This window comes from Tauraco erythrolophus, chromosome 2 (assembly GCF_009769465.1).
Source record: "Tauraco erythrolophus isolate bTauEry1 chromosome 2, bTauEry1.pri, whole genome shotgun sequence".
In the NCBI taxonomy this organism is placed as follows: domain Eukaryota; kingdom Metazoa; phylum Chordata; class Aves; order Musophagiformes; family Musophagidae; genus Tauraco; species Tauraco erythrolophus.
In genome coordinates, this window is record NC_141466.1 from 102690177 (window position 1) to 102707166 (window position 16990).

General features: G+C 39.4%; 1 protein-coding gene across 1 annotated transcript in view; it reads left to right on the plus strand.

Moving 5' to 3' along the window:
• The first annotated feature begins 2413 nt into the window (after nucleotides 1-2413).
• Nucleotides 2414-16990, plus strand: part of SRBD1 (S1 RNA binding domain 1) — a 125130-nt gene continuing 110553 nt past the window's right edge. The window contains 14 exon segments of the mRNA XM_086628727.1: nucleotides 2414-2596; nucleotides 3929-4011; nucleotides 4433-4452; nucleotides 4455-4597; nucleotides 5616-5910; nucleotides 5913-5971; nucleotides 7413-7476; nucleotides 7479-7578; nucleotides 8646-8763; nucleotides 8903-9041; nucleotides 11459-11555; nucleotides 15082-15143; nucleotides 15146-15196; nucleotides 15199-15215. Of these exon segments, the coding sequence (XP_086484853.1) occupies nucleotides 3929-4011; nucleotides 4433-4452; nucleotides 4455-4597; nucleotides 5616-5910; nucleotides 5913-5971; nucleotides 7413-7476; nucleotides 7479-7578; nucleotides 8646-8763; nucleotides 8903-9041; nucleotides 11459-11555; nucleotides 15082-15143; nucleotides 15146-15196; nucleotides 15199-15215 (1248 nt within the window). The 5' untranslated portion in view covers nucleotides 2414-2596.

Sequence of the window (16990 nt, forward strand, 5' to 3'; positions counted from 1 at the left end):
AAAAAGTAATGCATTAGCAAATGTTACTTGGAAGTTTGCTGGCCTCAGATGTGAGGAGAGCTGCTAGAACAGAGCTGTAGGATTATGCCAACTGGCAAGCCTGTGAAATCCTACACAGGGGTAACTTGTGCACATCACTGGATACACATGTTTACTTCCTTCAGGTGGTAAGCACGGAGACACTGGAAATCCAGGCACTGCAAACACGTGCAATAAGGTACAGCAATACTGAGCACAGACACAGGAGGGGAAAAGCTTTACTCTGACTTGTGTCTGGTGTAAATTAGTTACTCTTTGTTTTTCAAGAACCAATCAATTTTGTAATTGGCTCTTCTACAGCTATGGGACTTTTCTGGATTTGAGATGGGGCAGATATATGCAAGATACAGTCTTTCCTTAGAGTAGAAACCAGCCCTCGCTTCGTGTATGGTTACCTGATGGTGACAGGGAAGCAAGAGGTAAAGGCAGTTTTCCCACTGAGGCCACTCTATCTTGAAAATATAATTGGAGATAAGTGGCCAACTTCATGCCATCTTGAGCCCAGCATGCTGTGGGAGGGTGAATAAAGTAGAAGCAAAGCTTGTTTGATTGCCTTGTGTGTAGTCAGTGCAGCCAGCATTGTAGATGCCCCGTGTGGAGCATAACTGTGTTAACCTGTTTCTTGACTTCCTGCCTCACTTCAGGGACTGTCTTTTAAGCTTTTTTTTTAAAAAAAAAAAAAAAAAATCTGTAATAGCTATTCATCATCATCATGGCATTTAGACATGTTGCTTTTTCATCCTCTTCCCTGCCTCCCACTCTGCAGTTGAATCACTGAAGGACTGTTTTTCTTAGTCATTAACTGTAGGTGTTAGCACACCCTAGCGCAGGCAGCTCAGGAGGAAAATTTAGGAGACAGCTGTCCGGCAATTTGGAATCAAATCAGAAGTACTTTTGAGGATTTGAATAAAACAATGATTCTTTCTAAACAAAAAGAATATGTGTAGCAACTGCAAGATTCTTTTTCTACAAGCATGAAGTACAATTAGTTTGATGTATACGTTATTAGAAGGGGAGGTGGTTATGACGTTTTTTTCCTTTATGATACACCATGTTTGATATTCATCTCCCAAATGCTCTTTGGTATTGGGCTTTTATTTTGAGCTGTAGAACTCCATTTTGCTTCTGACCATGGCTTGTCTGTTCATGGAGAGTTGTTCTGAAACAAGTTTTGTACTTTAAATTCACATCCTAGTTAGTTCAAATTAACTTCAGGAACAAACTTTAGAAACAAAGTTACCACTCTTCTCAAAAAATTTAGTAGATTAATAATAAATTAAAGTTATCCGAGGCCGGTCCTAACTCACTACGTGCTTTTAAGAACTGACACAATATTGATGAGTGGGACAGAGAACAGGTTCTGTGCTGCTCTTATCTTCTTTGGTCTTCTGGATCAAATGCTTTTGATACTTCTCCAGTTTTTGAATAACTGCAACAAACACTTAAAAGATGATCTAATTTTTTTAAAGTGGAAGATCCAAGAAATCAAAGGAAAAAAAACAGCAGACATTGAGCTGTCCCACAAAGACAGCCTTATTACATATAACTTTCTATTCTATTTCCTGCTTTCCTATGCCATTTTTCTATTTTCTATACAGTAATTTTCAGACTTAGGGATGTAGGAGCAAATACTAATCTGTTCATGAAGAATGTGGAAAATGCGTGGTTTCATAAACCAAGGAGCTCACCTCCTATTCTTGTGCTGATCCAAAGAGTTAAATCTGTCACCAGTGTTGGATGGCAGGAAGTACAATTAACTTTATAAAGTAAGCTTTACTCTTGCTGTAATCTTACATAATGTAACAGTACAAATGTTGAGATATTTTGAGACCCTGCCCTTGGCCACTTGAGGTGAGAGGGAAATACTAGCAGTAAAAAGACCTTCCAGATGAGGCTTTTTTTTCTGGGATTTTGGGTAAGTCCCAAAACTGTCATGGTGATATGCTTGAGTGTCCAAAACTGGCAGGGAAGTTTGGAGATTGGTGTTACTTAGGGGGAATGCTGACCTCAGATGAGAGAACATGCCTGTTGGCATTTTCCTCTTCCATGCTATGATTCAATGAGTAACTATGAAGAAGCTGGTTAGAGTGTTTAAAAACTGATCACTGGCTCCCAAAATTGCCCGAAATACTGAAAAATACCCAGCTAGTTGGATTCGCGGAAGAAGCATGACTTATAATGATATTGTAAGCTAAACACCTAGTTTGAAAACAGAGAGAACTGTGAGAGAGACCTAACTATGCGAAAAGTGTCCCAGTGTCCTGCAAAAAAGGATCAGAGATCCATCTGGCTCAGGTGTTACCTAATTCTGGAAATTTTGGTGTTGCAAACATGAATAACGTTTTTTGTTTCTCCCATTCGCAGATTAGTACAATATAAAATGAAAACATTATTTTCATGCCTCTGAGGTAATAAGAATAAATAAATAAATAATTCAAGACTGTGATAATGACAGTTCAGCTATAAAGAGCAAAGGAAAACGGAGAAGCAGAGTGGTTGGGGGAAGTTGCAGGTGTCTCGGAACTGACAGTGAAAAGTCACCTGGGAAGCTAATAAGGTGAGTAATTTCTTGTGTTCTGTGGAGTTTCTGTTTTCCTGTGGTGGATGTGTATTCTAACCAGTCACATAATGGGATTTCAGTCAGTGGAACAGCACTGTCGAAACGCTGACCTGTTACTGACCATGACAGTGCTACAAGAAGGTGTTTTGCAAGCCAGCTAATTGCTAGTGCAATTTGGTGTGGACCTCAATAGTCCTCCTTGTGCTGCTGTGCTGAAATCGATCACTTAAATTTTGTACTGCTTTACAAGGAAAACTTACTGAAAGCCATTTATAATAGTTATGCTTCCAGTGCTTTAACAGAGGCCAGAATGAAGTTGGATTAAAGAGCGTTTTGCCCTTGAGTTAGTGACACTTTGCAAAAGGCTTATCCGGTTTTTATGTGTGAACATGGGACTTTAAGGCTCACATCGCAGTGGCAAGGCTGGATCAAAGGTCAAGGTGCAAAAAGGTTTTTTGGATACAAGAGCTGGAGAATAGAATGTGAAGAATGATGAAATTGTCAGATATAGGTAAAATATGTTTATGAATTTCATAGCTATAGAATGTTTTGTTTGGATGGTGGGGTTTTTTGTTTATTTTTTCAATTTTAATTTTCTGGCAGGTATAATTTGAGAGTACCTGAAATTCTCTTAACTAAAACTGCCAAATATGATTATTGAAATTAATAGGCCCAACCTCTAAAAAAAAAAAATCTATAACTGATTAACTGAAATGCAGCTTTTGTTGGTATGAATCTCAGGTCAGGAGAAAGTCTGTGCCTTCCCTTTTTACTTTGGTAATTGTTTTATGCACTTTCTATATGCTAATGAGCAGCTCTTTCAAAATCAGTGTTTTTGTTAAGCATATAAGCAATGGATAATTTTTAAAGGTGAAATTCTAGATCAAAATGGACAATCTTCTTGTCTTGTTTACATCAAAACCATATGTGAGCTCACTTTACTAGATCTTAATTTTATTTTCTGTGCTTCTTAGATTGATGGAGGAAAGACTGGCACAGCATATAAGTGACACCCAGTAATATGTCAGGGAACAAGTACACTTTTTGCTAGGAGAGCTTTATCAAGCTAAATAATTACCTCCGTTTGAAGAGAAAAATAATTTGAGGGGATATAGTGCTGGTTTGTCTGTTTGCTCAGCTGAAAAGATTGTTGAATGTGTGCTGCTGTGGCCTAAATTCTTGGATACTAAGAAATCCAAACTTGCTTTAGAGGAAACTTTTGTGATTGGTGAAGACGTTATGAGGGCACACTTGGCAGTGAGTTAGAGCTGAATAAGAAACACAGCTTCAACCAAATGTTCTATTTCTCTCTTCTCGCCTCTGTTTCAGATGTCATCTCTACCAAGGAGGGTGAAATCTGAAGCCAAAGCCCTTACATCAGAAGATGATGAACTACCTTCATTTCTAAATTCGTAAGATTACTTTTTTTTTCCTGAAGATTTTTTAAAGGTTTGTGCTAAGCATGAGTGATTTTGTAAGAACTCAGTTTCTGAGAGGTTGATTAAAAAGTTTTAATGCTCAAAACTTCAATTCTAAACCACAAATTACCTATGCTCTTGATGCTCACAGTGAAAATAGGGTGAAACTGAATTGCTAGTTGTCCAAACGATCGGGTGTGTACACAGCCCAGTGCCCAGCTTCAGGAAAGCTTGGTAAATTTTTCCAGACATTAGCTCTGCAACGCATTAAAGACTTGTATTTGTTGAGTCTGCCTACCTTTCTGTTAATTTTTGCTATTTGTATCCTTTCATGACAGAAAACAGTCAGACTGGCTTGCTTCTGTATTTTTTTATTCTTCTCATAAGCAATATTGTTCACTCATTTGTTTTTCAGGAGCTCTGAATCAGAGGAGGAAGGGAGGAGTGGGAGCCAAAAAGCAAAATCACCAAGAGACCTCGGTTGCCAAAGAAAAATGAGGCAAAACCTAAAAAAGTTGCTGCTCCACGGTCAGCTGTGGCCAGGAAAAGGGTCAAGAAGGTAGCAATAAAAGAAGAATTGGTATCTGTAAGCAAGAGACATTTAATTACTGTGGTTGGCAAGTAACATGAGCAGAATTTTTCCAGCTCTGGTTCACTTGGTTGCCTGAGTCTGATCAGCTCATCTGATTCCACTATTACAGTGAATATTCGTGTATTTGATAAACGTGGCTTTCTTACGTACTTAAGTGTCCCAGACCAAAGAGCCTTTCTTTAAAATTTTGGCCAATGATAATGGGACATGGTTATAGGGAAATAAATAGATAACTGTTGTTCTTTCTGTAATGAAAGCTAAACACTGTAATATCTCTAGTGTCTGTGTTGCACCTTTGATGTCTTCTACCTTTTCACCAGCTGGGTACTACAACAAAAAGAAAGCCTGTACTTAGGATTCCTTGCACGTCTGTTCAACCCACTAGGGATTGCAGTTTTATTATGATAAGTATAAGATGCACTTCTCTAAAAAATTTACTTATTTCTGTCAAAGATTGATGAGGAGTTAGGTCATGACAGAAGCCAGTCCTCTGGTTTATACTAATGCTTCTGAATGTTTTGACATATGTGACATTGAGAAACACATTCTTGAACTCTGAAGATCATCTCTGGGGAAATTCAGAAAAGAAGGTGTGGCTTGTCCAAGGTTAAACAATATCTTAGACCAAATCTCAGTTCCAGTTCCCATGCTGCACCTAACACCTCATTAGAAGAGTGCTTCCCTGCACTGCTGCTCCCTGTTTCGGTGAGATGATTGGAGGCAAGGACTGTAGATCAGTGTCTTCTGAAGGAGGGCCCAATTAAAGTCTTTCTAGGATAATTTTATTTGATCTTTTAAATCACAGTTCTGCTGCTAAGTTTGTATCTTTTCTTCCATGCAAGATACGTTTCAGGTTACTTGATTTCTGGCTTGGCATTTCTCTGCCAGACAGAGACATCATTTGGGAAAGTGATGTCTGGTATCATGTCTTCCTAGGTTTTAATTGAAATGTTGAACCAGTTTGTAACAGTCAATGCTTAATATGGTTTCAATGCCTTTTTGGCAGGATATATCCTTGCCTGTTGCTCCTGCAGAAGATAATGGAATGCAACTTGTAAAACCTAAGGAAGAAGATGTAGGCACTAAACCAAAAACTTCAAATCAAAAGCCAGCAGTGCCTAAAAAATGGAAATAAATTTGTTCCAAGGGAAGAACTAAGAGTTTAGAGAGTGATGAAAAACCCTCAACAAGTGTTCCTGTAGTGGGAAATCAAGTGAAACATGAGAAACCTGAGGAGGATTTTGCATTTGATGAACCACCTTTTAAAAAGATTAAATCAACTACATGTCCTGAAGGAAAGCCTGTAAAAATCTAGGAGGCAACAAAGTGAAAGAATTTGAAATGAACTGGGATATTGTACAGGTATGAGATCTTTTTCTTTTCTGAGATATCAATGAAACTATTTTACATAATTAGCCCTTAGAATCTAACATAGAATTTAAGTCCTCATGGTATCAGTTGGAGTGTCAGACAGTCATTGTGCTGTTAACCTCTGCTTAAATTGCTGTAATACGTGTATAAATATAAATGTTGGTTGGTAGCTGTTAGAAGTTCAAACTTTAACGTTATTCAAGTGCCTGTATCCTAGGCAGTCCTTAGTATAAAGCTAGGCTATAACAGTTTGCACGTTTCTTCTGTCTCAGCACATGGGTTTTTTTTTCTAGATATAGTCAATCGAAGCTTCTACAGGAAGGCATACCGAAGATTTGGGATGTCTGTGTGCATAGTTTCAGAATTTAAGGTTTAGTGTGGATTGTTTCTTTAGAGGCTCATTTGAGAGCAGGTACCGGTTTACTCTAAAGGACGTGATTGCGTTCTTGGAACAACAGTGACATCAGGGGATATCATCTTTGTTTTGCAGGATGTTAGCTTTGAGGCTCTTCAGATGAAGACAGTTTTAGGATAGCTCCTGTTCTGGGAGGCTGCGTGTGGTTATGGAAGATTTTAAGATGAACAAAATGGGAATAGCTTGGGCACATTATATTCATCATCATTAGTACTGCCTGCTTAAGAAAGGTGTAAAATTTTGTTCCTGAGTCTTCTAAAATGTTCCTGGAAATGCAGATGGAGAATTTGATCTTCATGTATTTCTGCTTTAAAAGCAGCAAATATGATTGTGCAGCAGTTGTTCTATTTTTAGGCTTCAGAATAAAACTTTTGAAAGGCTTTTCTGTCGGCCCTCGGTGGGAAGAACTGTAGCGAAGTACAAACTGTGTGATAGTTAAAATGTTACAAAGCCGAGGTACTTATGTGGCCTGTCCTTGTTCTGCATGGATACACTCTTACTTTATCTTTAGAAAGCCCAGTTTGTACAAAATCACCTGCAACTCGTGAGGCTTGGTTCATCTTGAAACCTTTAGTGATAGCATGCTAGTTTCCAGTCATTGGTAGAGTAGGGTTTGGATCAGCTTTGAGTTTGTGGGTTTTGTTTATTTGTTTGTTTCACAATGAGGTATGTTACTGTTGTTTTGGAGAGAAAAAAAAGTTCCGAGTTACCATGTGCTTTGTGTCTTTCTGATTCTTATTTTTTTTTGTAATTGTTTGTTTTCTGTTCCCAGGAGGCACTCTTTCCTGCATTTTTTCCTGTAGTTACAACTTTCTGAAACATGGGTTGCTGCATGTTTTTCTGAAGTACTGGGTGTGGTGGTTGGTTGCATGGGAAGCCTGGCATCCTGTCTTAAGGAGGACTAGTCCCTGCTGGCCAGCATAATACTCTAGGGGTGTTTGAACTTTAAGTGAGAGGCTATTTAAAGCAATTGATCACCTTTCTTAAATTTTTTTTTTTTTTTTTGGCTTGTGACAGGCCTTGTCAGAAATAACAAATGTTGAACCCTGGGTATGTGCAAACTTAATTCGCCTCTTTCAAGAAGAAACACAATTCCCTTTATTGCTCGGTATCGAAAAGAACTCATCAATAACCTGGAGGCCGATGCCTTGCGAGAAGTGCAGCAAACATTGGAAGAGTTACGGTAAGTAAGTTTGTACAGGGGGTGTCTGGCGGGCAGGTAGGTAAGAACGAACTGCTGCTTCTGTCTCCCTATCTTGGAATTTTGTACAAACTGCAATTAAAAAGGAGAAAGTTCAAAACTGAGGTAACTATGCTTGATGCCTGTCTGTTTTTCACTCTGCAAGAAATATAGCATTGTTAATTGCCAAAATAAAATTAAGATCTTAATAATTCTGCAGTTTTAGTGGCTTACAAGTCCTGGATATACCTAGCCCAATTAGATGTAAGCTGCACCCTGAGAAAAAGAATCGCTAAGAATCCCTTGACTCTCTACTTGGAACAGCGAAGCCTCTAGGGAAGAGCACTTCTTGAGGTTGTAGTGTATGAGGAGGACAGGCTAAACCATCGCAGACCGTTGCAGTAAAGTCCACTGCAGGGGTGGAGGAGACTGTTCGCATTACTCCTTGCTTTTGCATGGCTATATGCTCTTGAGATGGCAAGGGAATAGACTTGCCAGCTGTTCTGTCAACATGGTGTCTTCCCCCTTGTACTCCCTGGCTATCCTTTGGCAGGAGGTTCTTTCCAAAGAGGGAAGACGACCTGAGATAATTCTTCTCTGAATGAGTAATTTAAATCATAACAAATACCTTTGCTGCCTGTGGTTGCTCACAGGTATCTTTTTGAAGGCCTAAGAGTTTTAAAATCTGGTACCCTGTACTTGGTACTGCAGAACTGTCTTGATATGAATTATAACTGTAAGTGCTCATCAATATGGATTTAAATTAGGACCTTTTTATTTGACTTCCAGGCCAGCGATCTTGCAAGAATGTTATAGCAGTAATGACTATCAGTATTGTTTGAAGATTTTTCTTAAAGATACTACAAGTTATTTTGATACAGTTTTGAAATAATTAGAGAAAGAAGTAATAGCTGGAAATTCTTTTGGATTATCTTGGCTTTTTGAGGACTAGCATGAGATACAATCTTGAGGGGTCTGAGAGACCTTCCAGTGTAATAAATAAGGTCACAATCAATAGCCTTTTTCATCCACTGAAATTTGATTGTTAATGTCAATCTCTTGCGTTTTAGTACTGTTGCGAAGAAGACTCATACGATGATACAGAAGTTGAAGAAAGAAGGGAAACTATCTGGATGCCTTTTAGCAGCATTATTAAATTGCAGAACTTTGGAAGAATTAGACCATGTGGTCAGTACACTAGTCTTTTTCAGATCACCCGTAGTTTAAACGTAACCTTGAGAAACAAAGTAGTGCATAATGCAAAGTATGTAGCATGGCTGAAATATTTCCTTGCCTTTTAATAACTGTATTTTTTGTTTATTTTAAGTCTGCCCCTTATAAAACTGGGAGTAAAGGCACCAAAGCCCAGCGGGCCAAGCAGCTGGGATTAGAACCTGCTGCTCTCTCCCTTCTGCAGAATCCTATGGGACTCAATCTCTTTTCTTACATTAGACCTAATACCAAAGGTAAGCAGTCTGCTTCTATGGGCAGAAATGTCTTAAATGCCTGAAAATGTTTTAAAAGGGGAATTATTTTAATTGTTCTGATGTTGCTTTGCAACTATTTTATATTCCACAGTACTTTTTCCAGCATGTGGTAGATTTTTAAATTTAATGGCATGGCTCTCAAACCTTTCCTGTCTTTGTGCTGTGAATAGTACTAATTCTAGTATACCTGGAGACAGACCTCTGGAGATGTTGAAGTCGACATCTGTATTTACTGGTAAGAGAGTGAGAACTGCACCACACCTGAGACCTCTCAATGGTTCTGTCTTACTTGAGTTGTTCACTGAAGATTCAATGCAGATTGTACAAGGGGCTTATGCTCATACTTTTTACTGAAGTAAATGTCACCTATCAAAGCATATCTTAATAAGAACTGGCCTTGGTGACTGGAAGTGAGTGGGAGAGTTTTGCTATTGAATGGCCGTAGGGGTTAGAGAAGATTTAATCTCTGAAATTTGAGTAGGAACTTCAACAATATGATTGTCACACGTAGGCTGCAGAATTGGGTTTCTTTGTGAATGCAGTTACAGGTGAATCTGTAGGGGGCAACCTCTGACAATAAAATATGAAGATGGCTGCAAACTTCTGTAGGGTGTTGAAATAGAGAAGTGCTTTTCTTTTTCCCTGCCCTAACATTTATTTTTTTTTTAATTTTAACGTAAAACTACTGAACCTGCTGGTGACGCTGACTCTTACTCTTCCCACTTCTGTTGTTCTTTTATTGTATATAAATATTATTTATAAAATGATCCTATCTTTGTTTTGAAAATCAGTTAACAAATTTTCTAGTTGCTGAGTTACTCCATTTTAGCAGATGTCATTATTTTGTACAGCAGTGTATTGCAACCACATATCTGACTATTCTGGCAGAGTCTAAAGAGCCAAATGAAAATCTTCACAGTTCAAGTTCAAATAAATTATTTAGGGTACATTCAGAAGGGATTGCTATTTGTTGCAACATAAACACTTCAATTTCTGGAATCAGTACATCTATTTTCAATCTTGTGCTAAAAATAGTGTTGCTTAGGTTTATATAATGGTTACCATTAGAAAGATGTATCAGAAACTATGTATGTATATGAACTGGGTCACTTTTATCAACTTGGGAGCCAGGTTGACAAGCTACATACAGTTTGAGATCCGAGTGAATTTCTGTTAAGAGGATGAGCCATTTGCTGTGCAAAAAAGTTTTCATGAAATCTTAATATTCAGTTATTTAAATTCTCAGTGTTTTTAAACTTATACTAAAAATACTGAAATAAAACCAGCAGTTCATGTTTCAAAGCCAGATATTTGAAAGTTATGGAAGTAGGCTCACTAGAAGACCTTGTTCTTCTTTTAGTTGTATACATGGGCCAACATTTCTCTAATTAAGCAAGCATGTGCTGTTTTTGCAATGGACACAGTTAATGCCCGTGTGAGTGGTGCTTGTTGAATGGGAGCATCTTGATTGCTTCTTCAATCCTGATTGGTTTTGGTTTGTTCTCTCTCATTCGAGTTCTCCGCTAGAACTAAAATACTGTTGCCATGTACCCTTCTGGTACTGGAGTGTCTCATAATAATTCATATGCAGTGTAATGCATGTTTTATAATTCCCTTAGCTTTGCTTTCTGATGTTACGTTACTTTTACCATATGAAACACTAAATTGTAGGTGTAAAGAGCCAAATTCCACAACTTTCAATCAGTTCAGGCATTTAATAACATATTTTTTCTCACACTTCCGTTATACCATGCCACCTTTTGTAGTCTTTTGAAGTGAGGGATGGTTCTGCATGTGGCAAAGTTGAATGATTCTGCTGTCAAGTCTCGAGGATACTCTGTCTGTGGAGACATTTTAGAACCACTGTTTGAACAGTGTTTCGTGGGAGAGATGAGGGTACCCTGACCTCAGAAGTGTCACTGTGCAAACTCTTGCTACAAACCAGTGGAAATATAAAACTAGTACACAGAGAAAGGACAAGATTGCCTGCAAAACATGTAGACTTGTACTGCATTTACTCGTTTTGTTACAGCCTCAAAAATCATACTTGAACATCTGATTTTACTGTTGTAAATAATTAATTTGCATCATAAATGTCAAGATGTGTTAGCATTGAACTCACAAAATGATTATTTTTCTCTCATTTTAATGTCATTTTGATTTATGATGCTGCATTGGTTACTGTAGACTCATTAAAAATTTTTGGATGTTTTGGAAAGGAAGCTTAGTTAAAAACATTCTAATGAACTAAGATTCTTCATTGAAACCTCTGCAAATCAGTTCAATATCTTGCATCAATTTTCTTTCAGCTTGTATATATTTTATTAGTGCTTGTGCAGTTGTGTAATTTTTCGTATTTGTTTTTTTTAGTAATTATTAACTGTTTTTCTTCTAAGGACTTTCAACTATCCAGGAAGTAGAGGCTGGAGTACAGCATATTTTGGCTGACATCTTCGCTAAAGATAAAGATACACTGGATTTTATCAGGAAATTGTAAGTTTCATTTTTTTATTTTCTAAATTTTCCTGGTTTGCATGGTAACATTCAGTCTCCTAGCATGCAGAAATGTCATGGTGGTGCATTGACCCTGGCTGGATGCCAGGTGCCCAGCAAAGCCGCTTTATCACTCCCATCTTCAACTGAATGGGGGGAGAAAATACGATGAAAGGCTCATGGGTTGAGATAAGGACAGGGAGATCACTCAGCAATTATTGTCATAGGCCAACCAGACTTGACTTGGGGGAAATGAGTTTATTCTACTCTAATTTGATTGGTAATAAATTAATGAGAAAATAAAAACAAATCTTAAAACTCCTCCCCCCACCCCTCCCTTCTTCCTGGGCTCAACTTTACTCCCAAATTCTCTACCTCCTCCCCCCCAATGGCACAGAGGGACAGGGAATGGAGCCTGTGGTCAGTTCATCACATGTTGTTTCTGCTGCTCCTTCTTCCTCAGGGGGAGGACTCCTTATACTCTTCCCCTGCTCCAGCGCGGAGTCCCTCCCGTGGGAGACAGTTCTCCACAAACTTCTCCAATGTGAGTCCTTCCCATAGGCTACAGTTCTTCATGAACTGCTTCAGTGTGAGTCCCTTCCATGGGGTGCAGTCCTTCAGGAACAGACTGCTCCAGCTTGGGTCCCCCGCAGGTTCATGAGTCCTGCCAGCAAACCTGCTCCAGTGTGGGCACCTTTCTCCATGGGTCTGCAGGTCCTGCCAGGAGGCTGCTCCAGCATGGGCTCTCCACAGGGTCACACCTCCTGCAGGGTGGATCTCTGCTCCATGACTAATCTCCATGGGCTGCAGGGGTACAGCCTGCCTCACCACGGTCTTCCCCACAGGCTGCAGGGGAATCTCTGCTCTGGCACCTGGAGCACCTCCTGCCGCTCCTCCTTCACTGACCTTTTGTGTCTGCAGAGTTTGTTTCTCTCACATATTCTCACACCTCGCTCTGGCTGCAGTTGCTGGTGTGCAGGGTTTTTTCCCCTTCTTGAATACATTATCAGAGAGATACTACCACTGTCGCTTATGGGTTCAGCCTTGGCCATTTACGGGTCTGTCTTGGAGCCGGCTGGTATTGGCTCTGTTGAACATAGGGGAAGCTTCTAGCAGCTTCTCACAGAAGCCACCCCTGTAGACCCCCAATAACAAAACCTTGCCACACAAACCCAATACAGTAATTCATTTTTTAATGATGTGAAAACAGTGTTACTGTGAGATTGCATTAGGTCCATCTCCTCACTTGTACTGGAGACATTCTTTAGCCTCTCTGCCCATTGGTCTGTCAGTGGAGTAGAAATCTCCTGTGTGCGTGGCACGACACTGACTCCCAAACACTATTCCATATAGAGCATATCTCCTTTGCAGTTAGTGATCTGTAAGGGAAAGTTTTCTCTCCTTGCACTTTGTTCAAATTATGATTTTCTAGATGTGTATCTGATCCAGTATCTACTACTTATTTATTGTTGCTCCAATATTTGCTGCTTGACACCAGTCAGTGTAATTAGCGTGCAGTGATGGTTGATTCTGGCATTGGAAGTCAATCAGGCAAGCAAATGTGACTGTTTTTTAAAGCAGGAGTTACTAATCCTTTGACTGTGTAGCTAACTTTACGTTTTCGTACATTGCATACTGACTTCAAGGTTATTTGTCATGTCCGGGGGGTTGATGTGATAGAGTAATAGTTGCTTTTTTTTTTTCTTTTTTTTTTTTTCTCTGCTATGTACCGTCTGGGGCAGAACAGAGTTGTCAAAGAACATATAACTACTTAGGAGCACGCAGTGTTGGTTTGAATCAGCTCGTTCTGTTTAGTTGCCTTGTTTGGTTTACGTGAGCAATGACCAACTTCATCACAAGGCTAGAGAAAACCAGTGTGATAATTCAGTGATGGGGTTGTTTTGTGAAAGATGTGTTGTCACTACCAGACTATCACTTTCATTCTACAAGCTACATAAAATTTACATCCATGTCTCTGACATGGATGACAGCATTGAGTGCACCCTCAGTAAGTTTGCTGATGACACCAAGTTGTGTCGTGCCGTGGACTCACTTGAGGGAAGAGATGCCATCCAGAGGGACCTTGACAGGCTTGAGAATTGGGCCAGTGCAAACTGCGTGAGCTTCAACAAGTCAAAATGCAAGGTTCCTTCACCTGGGTCGGGCCAATCCTAGGCACAGATACAAACTGGGCACAGAGTGGGTTGAGAGTAGCCCTGAAGAGAAGGATTTGGGGTGTTTATAGATGAGAAGCTCAACATGAGCCGGCAGTGCGCTCATGCGGCCCAGAAGGCCAACCGCATCCTGCGATGTATCAAGAGAAGCATGGTCAGCAGGTCAGAGAGGTGATTCTCCCCCTTTACTCTGCTCTTGTGAGGACCCCATCTCGAATACTGTGTCCAGTTCTGGTGTCCCCACCATAAGAGAGACATAGATTTGTTGGAGCGTGTTCAGAGGAGTGCCACAAAGATGATCCAGGGGCTGGAGCACCTCTGCTACGAGGACAGGTTGCGGGAGTTGGGATTGTTCAGCCTTGAAAAGAGAAGACTTCAGGGGGACCTAATAGCTGCCTTCCAATACCTGAAGGGAACTTACAGGAAGGCTGGGGAGGACTTTTTACAAGAGTGTCCACTGATAGGACAACGGGAAATGGGTTTAAGTTGAAGGAGAACAGATTTAGATTTGATCTTAGGAGGAAGAATTCTTCAGTGCGAGGGTGGTAAGACTTTGGAATAAATTGCCCAGAGAAGTGTGGCTGCCCCCTCCCTGGAGGTGTTCAAGGCGGGTTGGACAGAGCCTTGAGTAGCCTGATCTAGTTGAGAGGCGTCCCTGCCCATGACAGGGAGGTTGGATTAGATGATCTCTGAGGTCCCTTCCAGCCTATGCCATTCTATGATTCTTTTGACCACTAGAAGCTTCCTAATTGGATACATAGTGCTCTACAGATATATCCTGTTGATCTAAGATGTGTTGTATATATAATAATGAGAGAATTATGTATGTATAATTAATGAGAAGAGTTCAGGAAGCTCTCTCTTTGGGGTCCCTGTTACTCCTAAAAATAATTAAAAGTTTTTTTTATGGGTGTTAAGTGCTCAAAGCAAGAAATTAATTCTGAGGCTGGGTGGATTAAAGACAGATGTTGCATTTGTTGCATTTCTATAAAATAGATAACGGCTATAGTTTGTTTGCAAATTCCCAAAATTTGGGTTGTGAAGTTGAATGAATAATTGACCAAACCGAAGTGCAGATTGTGGCTTTTGAGTATCCATTTCCTTCAGGAGAAGGGCTGTGTTCAGCTTTTTCTGAGGTCTGGTTGAATTTCTTCTCTTGGTGTGTTCCATTCAGTATGTATTATGTCAACCTCAGCATTAAGATACGTAATACAGTTTTGCAGGTAATTGGAGTTAACATAACTTGCAATTGGGCGGACTCCAAAATTAATTTTTTTTTTAATACAAGCACTAATGAGGTGTTACAAGCTTCGTGCTAAATACCTTATTAACATTTTGTTTCTTTTATTCAGATGTCAGCAAAGGTACATTTGTATCCAGTCAGCCTTGGCGAAAGTGTCGTCCAAAAGTGTAAATGAAAAGACATCGATAAATTCCAACTGTACCATGAGTTTTCTTGTAATATAAAGACATTCAGCATCATCAGGTACACCTACAAATTTGTATTTTTTTCTTAGAATTTTAACTATAGCAACGGTGGCTTTGCTTTTTGAATTTTGTTGCTTTAAAACTGATTCTAAAGGTACTTCATTTTGCTTTTCATTTATCAGAGGTAATAAAATACTTTAAAATTCTTGAAATGCAGAACTAAGCTATTAATCTCTGTCTAAAGACACTGAGCAGAGTACTGTTTATTCAATATGTCCATTGTCTAATTAATTCTTATTAAACAAATGTTTATAATGAGAGATTTCCATACTTGTGTGACTTATTTTCAGCGTGTGTCATGCCCTGCCTGCCTTCCTCCATTGATGAGTGAATAGCAAGTGGTGTCAGGAGGGGGATAAAGGGATAGAGGCTAAGCAGTAATTCACGTTGTGTAGGAGTGAGACCCAGGGCATTGCATAGTAGAGAAAGGTGCTTGGTTGGAGTGTAAGTATCTGAAGCAAACTTATTCTTTGTCTCTTTTGGATGCTGGCTGCAGCACTGAGTCAGAGTCCTCTGACCCATTTAACACTAACCTGTCAGGTCAAACTGGTAGGAACTATCAGGGAAGGATCCAGAAAACTGAAATTAAGGTGACCTACAAAAGCAACTCTTGTCAGCAGCAACTTTGTGTAAAAGTTTGAATGATCAAAATAGAAAGGCTTCTGGAGAATCCCATGCACTACCCCAAAAACGTTTGTTTTGCAAGTCATCAGTATTCCCTTCTGTGAAGCATCTTTGTTATCCTAAGCCTGGAGCCTAGACCTGTGTGACTAGAAAAACAAATGAGAGACAAAGCAAACTTTCTAGAGAAGCTGATGACATAATAGCTCAACTGCCCCTGTTACTGAAGTTCAAAGGCTGAAGTGTGATATACTCAATGCAACTGTCAAGACCTTTGCCCTGATTCATTACTAATCACCAAGTGAATTGTCTCCTGTTTTGGTCACAATTACCTAGCTTTAAAAACATCCAAACAAAACCAAACCAAACAACAACAACAAAAAAAACCACAAAAAGATCCTCTTAGCTGCTTCCAACCAGAAATATCCTTTTCCTTTAGAAGGCTGTCTTATTCTACAGCAGAATACTTTTCCTTTTATATCTATGATATGCTCTCTGCTTGCTATTTGAAAAGTGTTGTGTTTTGAATTAGTAAAGGATTTTCATGCATATCTTGAAATGAATTTATTACTAAAAGTATTTCACATGTATAGGCTAATTTTAAACCCTCCCCCCAATATGGATGGTGTTAGGTGATAGACCAAATTACTACAAGTGGTTTTAATAGACAGGCCTCTGTAGATGTTTGAAGAGGTACCTGTAGTTATTCTCTTTGTGATGTCACCATAGTAGTCTTAACTTGCTCTATTGACTTTTCCAGACTCTCAAGAAGCAAGTTTTCACCAAGTAATTACTGACATAAATACAGTAAATGTTCATACTTTTAACAAAGATTTGTAGATTCATCAGGAGACTAAGTGTTGTGCTGTGTGGGTTTTTTGTTTGGGCGCTTTACTGTTGAATGAATACTTTGGCTGTCAAAGTCTGTTTAGTTTTTCCTGCACTGAGAGTGGTGAATACCAAGATATGCAACGTGTGTTGGGTGTACAAGTGTTTACTGGAATGACGATATGATTTATTTCTTATTTCATCCTTTTTTTCAATTGCACATAAGGAAAACTGTTGCTTAGGTAGAGTCAGGGTTAGAAATGAGAGTTCCCAGACCTGGTCAGCACTCTCACCATGTGGCTGCCCTGTTTCTTATCCAAGATG